Source organism: Microtus pennsylvanicus, chromosome 5, assembly GCF_037038515.1.
Source record: "Microtus pennsylvanicus isolate mMicPen1 chromosome 5, mMicPen1.hap1, whole genome shotgun sequence".
Classification (NCBI taxonomy): Eukaryota; Metazoa; Chordata; class Mammalia; order Rodentia; family Cricetidae; genus Microtus; species Microtus pennsylvanicus.
This window is the reverse complement of record NC_134583.1, coordinates 33,679,631-33,687,109: the sequence shown is the minus strand read 5'-3', so window position 1 is coordinate 33,687,109 and position 7,479 is coordinate 33,679,631. Positions and strand designations below refer to the sequence as shown.

The window sequence follows — 7,479 nt, the reverse complement described above, 5'->3', positions numbered from 1 at the left end:
TAATTTGTCTGTGTCTTTATTGATTCGAAATGAATATATCACTTATAATTTAAAAAACTGTGAATAAGAGACAACAGCAGTCACAAAGGTCTTGTTCTTTGAAGTGAATAACTTTTAGAATAATCTATAAGCAGTATTCCATTTTAATTTAACCTTACAATTACTTTTCATTCTATCATACTCGCAAATAATTGTGCAAATAAATAAAAATGAATGGTGCACAGGAAGACTGTAGAAACTATTGCACAACACATCAACATGAGAGTAAGAATGGACCACAGGAAGCTGTTAAAAAGTGTACCGTGTTTCAAATGCATATTTCAGCAACATACTGTCTGCAGTGATCTCTGGGCTTTGGAACTGATTTCCAGGTTGCATGCTTTTAACACTTGCTACTGTAGCAGTCAATGACAAACAAATTTGTCTGCTTATTTAAAAATGATTCCTGGGAGGTGATTATTCATCCGGAGGCAGAGCAGGTGGATCTCAGTGAGTTCGAGGCCAGCCTGGCCTAGAATTCCTGGACAGCCAGGACTGTTAGACAGAGAAACCCTGTCTCGAAAAACAAAAACAAAGAAACAAACAAACAAAAAGATTTATCCATCCATTCTTTAAGTAGAATAAAAGAATACATGAATTAAAAACATACCTAAAAGAAATAGTGCTCATTGCTAGATAAAGATGAATTAATGAATTAAAAGTTCTTCATATATTTGCAACCGATTTTACAAAAAGGAATTACTAAGATGAAAATCCAGATTGTCTTAGTCTTCTAAATTCATTACTATTAATTCAAGCTACTTAGTTTTGAATTATCAATATGACCAAAAGGAACAAACAAGAGCGAAAATCTAATAACATGAAGGAATAAGGAGAATGAAATGAGAACTCATTACAAGTTTAAAATCCCTTTAGAAATTAAAATAAAATAGAAAACAAGAAGTAAATAAATTTTAGAAATGAAATTCAAAGCAATGAATTTCTACATCCATCCTTATCAAAAACAACAAACAAGAAAGTAGGAAGCCCATCAATGTAAAATGTTACAGGTCCCTTTGGAGGGCAAAGTTCAGACTGCACAGCCATTCTGCAGGACTCTGGAAACACAATGCCAAAGCGGCCTGCCAGTCAGTACTGCTATCGTCTACACTGAGCTGTGCTTGTGGAAGTCAGCTATTTAAAACATTTCAGTGCATTTTCTCTGTAATATATATGGTATTTCAAAAGTAAGCACTAAAGAACATGTGAACAGGAAAAACTAGGTTTTCTTTCAATACTTAGAACTATATGAACCGTGAGGGACTAAAAACTAAAAACAACTTTGCCTGCATGCTCAGAATTAATGAGAACCACAATTATTATTTGTTGGGCAGGGTGCTCTGTTTTAAAATGTATTAATTTCCTACAAACACACATACACAGAAATAAAATTTTCAAACAAAATTTTACAGAAAAACTGTATCTTAAATAATTATATTTAATATAATTATGTGTAATACTGCAAAGACTGTAGTAGTAAACTAAAACTACTTTTCAAAGGATTTATGCCAAAAGAAGGGAAAATAAAATCTCAGAACACAATTGGAAGCGGAGAGAAAATGTGTCCAAATCATATGAAGGTAAATTAATCATTCAGTTCTAAGCAGATAAATTACATTTATAAGGTCAGCCATTTCTGAAAAGGAGATTGCATTATTACATGTTCACAGAAGGAGGAGTATATGTTTAATAATTTAATTGGGTTATGTAACCAATAATCCATGAACTTACCAGCAACATGGACCTCAGATTTTCCTTTCCATCATTTTTCTTTTAAGGAATTGAACACTAGTTGCTGAAGAGTCCAGCTGGGCAAATGACCTCCCAACATTCTCTTTAGTAACAGAATCTCCAGTATCCCATCCCCTGTGATGCTACTGGAGATGGGCACCAACAACGGCATCTATTCTGGCTTCTTGTTCTCCGAAAGCATGCAAGGCTCATCATGGGAGTGGAGTTGCCTGTGCAAGTATACTAATGATTTAAACACCTGGAGAGCAATACCGAAGACACTGGTCTCTTATCAGCTTACTTTCTGACATGTACTTAAGTGTTTCTTTGAATGGCACAGGCTGGAGAAATCAGATTTATTATATACAGAATATATATACATACATATATAATTATAAATACATACAGACACATTATACAGCCAAAGAGAAGGGGAAAGGGCACTGTAAATAGCTTTAGCGCAATGTAACTCTAAGTGCCCTGGGTGTCAAAGCAGCAATAATCATCCAATTCTTAGCCTGGCCACTTAGCTTCTGAGATTCTGTTCACAGAATCATTCTTCGAATGCCACATTCACAGCAGAACTTTGCACACTCAACAGGGTATTTTGTCCCACACTCATGGCAGAATTTTGGTAAATGTCCAGATGAATTTCCCTCAACGCCTTTAATGTTTCCACCATTAACTGAAGATGTACAGTCTCCATCTGGCCTACAGAAGTAGAGAAAAGTGCAGGAATCAATTTCACTCACATTACTAGTTATTAACATGACCCAGTGAAGAATAGCGAATAATTAACACACAGGAACTAAAATCTTAATGTGAATATTACTCTAGCTAAAATTACAAAAAAAAAAAAATCTCTAAGTCATGCTAACATCCCTGTAATTCCAGATGTGGAACGGTGAAGGCAGAAGGATACAAACTGTTCTGGACTTAAAACTCCGAGATGAAAATGAAGCAAGTATCAGCATCTCGTGGGTTTTAATACTCCGTAATCTCACCTGAATGTAGTTCCAGAAGGAATAGTTCATACAATCATTGAAGTTCTCTGAACGGGACACACACACACACACACACACACACACACACACACACACAGAAATTAAGGGAGAGTACCAAAGGAAAAATAAACCAGCTTTCTGCCAGTGAACTATATTAAGAATTAATTCAAGCTGTAAAAAAAAAATCATGTAAACATTCAACACGAACACCCATTAGTAAATATCTCATAGAAGCCAGGTGTTGGGGGTGCACTCCTTTAATCCCAGCACTCGGGAGGCAGAGGCAGGCAGATCTTTGTGAGTTCGAGACCAGCCTGGTCTACAAGAGCTAGTTCCAGGACAGGCTCCAAAGCTACAGAGAAACCCTGTCTCGAAAAACAAACAACAAAAACAAAACAAAACAAAAAATCATCTCAATATAATATTAAACTTTCAACTTCACTAGGCGTTACTAAATTGTGTCCACAATTGCTGACCAAGGTATGCTCCAGCTGGGAACACATAAGGGTCTTCATCCTCACATTCTGTAATAATGTGTTTGTGCCGAGGTTTTCATGTGTTCACCTTTAGTAAGTATAACATGGTTACCTATATAGCTTTAACATATACACATTCCGGTTTGTGAGGCTAAATATCCTTTACATTTCTCTGGCATTGGTATTTCCAGTACCGGTCATATGCTAGTTCCTGTCCTCTACTCCAAGCCCAGAGTTGTTCGTTCTATGGCTTCACCCTTACTATTATATTTGTAGAAAATCCTCACACACCACAGTCAGGCAAGTCCTACTCAGTGTCCATGGGTCTCATGTGGACAAAGACAGTTAATGGGACTCAACACAAAATCACAAGCTTATTAAAATATTGTAAGATTTCATTTTTTGCATTTTTTTGATAACTCAACTGTACTGATCTCAAAAATGAACTTTGTAGATGACAACACAGTGTCACAATGTCAAAGGCCTGACCCATTTGGCTGGATATAGTAGCCTCCTCTTACACATTATGTTGTGTGATTTCAATTTACCTTGGGCTTTTGCACTACTATATATTTTTTTTTCATTTTAGTATGATCAAATGCATCCTTTGCTGTAAAACAGTATTTACTAAATTACTCAAGAAATCCCTTCCCTTATCAGATAATGACTTCCTGTTTTTGTAAAATCTTAATGGCTGGGCTGGAGAGATGGCTCAGTGATTAAAAGCAATGCCTGCTCTTCCAAAGGTCCTGAGTTCAATTCCCCGCAACCACATGGTGGCTCACAACCATTTGTAATGAGGTCTGGTGTCCTCTTCTGGCTTTCAGGCAGAATACTGGATACATAGTAAATAAATAAATAAATACATACATACATAAGTAAATAAATAAATCTTAATCTCTTCACTTTCCATATTTAGGCATTTACTTTACTAGCAATTAACTTACTGATGTGTGTGTGTGTGTGTGTGTGTGTGTGTGAGAGAGAGAGAGAGAGAGAGAGAGAGAGAGAGAGAGAGAAAGAGAGAGAGAAAGAGAGAATGTATGCATACTAAAGCACACATATGTTCAACAAGGCTCTAATCACGGGTCTACATGCTTAGCATCATAACCGATTTTTTTCACCATGTGGGCAAGTTCAATAGCTGCAGAATACTCTGCCCTAGACATCTGCATTGCTTCCTCTAAAGTGGGACAGATTTCCAGTCATTCATGTCACTTACGTCTTTCCCTTTAATTGTTTCACTCTCTCTGTTTATCTGGAAGTTAACATTAAACCGTCTGATCCACTGTAACCTTAAACATCATTCATGATACTGTTTTTTTTTTTGCCTTGTCCTGGTTAATTTTAGGCTTTTGTTTTTCACGCATATTTTCAAAATGATTAATCAAGATTCATGAATTATGTGAAAATGATATTAAAATGTATGTTAAATTAGTCATGGGTACAGAAGCTTTTCAATATAGATTTCTGGTACAAAATTCTATTTTGTAGAAAGATATCTTCTTACATATTCTTCAATATCATTGAAAGTATTAAATTTTCTATGTCAAAAATTTTCATGATCTTCAAACTGATTCCCATGCAATTTACACTCATGTGTTCAAGTGGAATTTTTATGAAAACTATATTTCCTTTTTATTGCAGAAAAGGCTGCAATAACAATATACCAACCCCTATTCAGAAAATATAATAAGCAGTAATTGTTATTTACTTAATAATTGGTATTTTATGTATTTATATATATTTATATGTATATGTATATACTGAAATCTGATATATTAGATTTTCATTTTCATCCCCTATTTCTGGGTGTTTCACCAACAATTTTTAGACTGTGCAATTTGTTATTTTTCTAAGGAAAGAAATATCTCAGAAATCTAGGTCTGTTAAAACCAAAATTGTTATATGAGACATAAAAGTGTTAAAAAGTCGAGGAGAAAGGTTCAGGCTTCTTCTCAGGTATCAATCATTTAGGAAAAACATCTCACATTTCTTACTGTAAAGTTTCTGTTCCTGCTTGTTAGTAATTTTTTTCTTTTGATCGTTTCTCTGTATATGACATATAATATTAAAGTCTGTAGTGCAGATATACACTTTTTTTAAATTTATTAAGTATAAGAGAATGATAATCCTACTTCAACCTTGATCCAAAATACATGGAGATATACATCTGCAAATATATGTATCATAGTAAAGGTACACTTCAGAATTTCAGATCTCCGAGAAACAGAGGCTCATGTCTTTGATATCTGATATGCATCAAAACCCCAGCAGAGACAAACAGCATTTATTCAAGAATCTAGCTGGGAAATGTTGTTCATTTGTTTCACTGTTATTCGCACCTGTTATGCAAAGCATCAGTCTTAAAGTTCTTTCCATAGCAGATGCACAAATGCCCACTTTCTAAACCAAAGACCTCAAAAACCTCACTACACTTCAGCTTCAGGAATCATCCCAAGATCAAAGATTTGAACCTATCCCTGTGTAAAATCAGAATTCTGGAGAACTGGCATGTTACACACTTGAGATAAAGCAGGTAACACACACTTTACAACATACACATCCCAATTTTGAAGTACATCACAGGATATCATGTCCTTGGCCTTCAGTGAATCACACTTTAAACTCATCCCACGTTTACAGTAAGAATATTACTCAAATTATTCATGATGTCACCTAGTCCCTTTCTCATGAAGCACTTAGGAAATGTATTAATACCTTTGGACTAAGTACTCTTTTTCAGAGACCATGTAGTTTTTACTTTATAGACACCATGAGCTTCATTTCTATAGCTATTGGCCCCTCAATATTACAAATTTCAAAACACAGTGTGTAGCTCATAACTGCTCGCACATCCCCTATGGACAAACCTCTTGCTAACTTTCAACTTATCTTTAAATTCTTATTTTTCCATTCTCTATCTTTTCATTCAAAAATGTTAATCTCTCTGTCTCTCTATGTGTGCGTGTGTGCATGCGTGTGTGTGTGTGTGTGTGTGTGTGTGTGTGTGTGTAAAGTCTTTTCAGGATAGGACTAAATATGAAAATATGGGAAATTACAATAGCAATATTTACAAGGTCTATCTACAGTTCATACTGAACTTGATTTAAACATGCAAGAAAAAAAAAACCCAAAAAGGCTAAATAAACCCAGTAAATCTGAACAAGAAGTATTTGAGAATTTACAATGAAAAAGTGTAAGAAAACAGTGTTTCTGCTTCAATTGTTTCTTGTCCATTTGAAAGCTATACTGAGCTCTGCAACAAAGCAAAATCTAGAGCACACACAGCATATTACCTATTTTGTGTATAGAATTTGACGGCATACATTAATCTGCACTCTAATTATGAGATGAACAAGCTAAACGTACCTGCCTACAAAACTGTCAGTATAAGTCTTTCTTTTGTTGGTAAGCACACCTGCCACGGAATTTCTTGCCAGGCTAGGAGGTGTAGTATTTCGAGATTTGATGTTAGCTCTGGAAGAGAGAAAGTGAAGATATGCTGAAAAAGTATTAAAATTAATGCTTCTTGATTTTTTTTCTATCAGTAGAAAAGCAGGCTGCAGAGAAGTACGAAAGAATAAATCCAAGTATATCTTTAAGCTGAGAACAAGTAGTATTAGACAATATTAACGATACGATACACTGGGTAACATTAACTTCATAAAATACAACACAGATAACATACTACTTATGCCCCATAGAAAATTTCACTTTAAAACTATAGTTTAAAAGCCTCATTTATAATTGCTCACAACATGGACACTGTTTACAGACAACTCCTAAGCAAACATTAAACAAGTATTATTGCTAGCCTAGAAATATAGGATATAGTTAAGATAAAAAAAAGTTGCTAGCTACTTTAAATGATAATATTCATTTTTATGAATGTTCTTAGAGTGATTAAAAATAAAGATTTAATTTCACGAACTGCACAGATGGAAACATCTATACAAGATGTTTCCATTTTCAAACTTTTGACATCTGAATTATTATATACTATTAACAGGAGAGGCTATGTGGAGTTTACATAATTTTAGGTTAAAACTCCACTGTTACCAAACAACTTTTTTAATGATAGTAATGATAATGATAACTTGACCTTCCTTATTGGTAAATTTATCATTTAACATTACAGAAAAGTTTTAATATATAAATTCATATAAAAATCCAGCATGTTGAATTTATTACTACTATTGATACTGCCACTGTGTGTTCACTTTTGA

General features: G+C 34.4%; 1 protein-coding gene across 2 annotated transcripts in view; it reads right to left on the bottom strand.

Moving 5' to 3' along the window:
* The window catches only part of Zc2hc1a (zinc finger C2HC-type containing 1A), a 41,183-nt gene continuing 33,704 nt past the window's right edge, over positions 1–7,479 (bottom strand). The window contains exons 8-9 of one of the 2 annotated variants that reach the window (XM_075971461.1): positions 6,623–6,730; positions 1–2,481 (exon numbers count right to left, since the gene is read on the bottom strand). In XM_075971461.1, coding sequence (XP_075827576.1) covers positions 2,316–2,481; positions 6,623–6,730 — 274 coding nt within the window. In that variant the 3' untranslated portion in view covers positions 1–2,315. The remainder of the gene's footprint in view (positions 2,482–6,622; positions 6,731–7,479) is intronic. The other variant, XM_075971460.1, reaches the window with a different exon arrangement.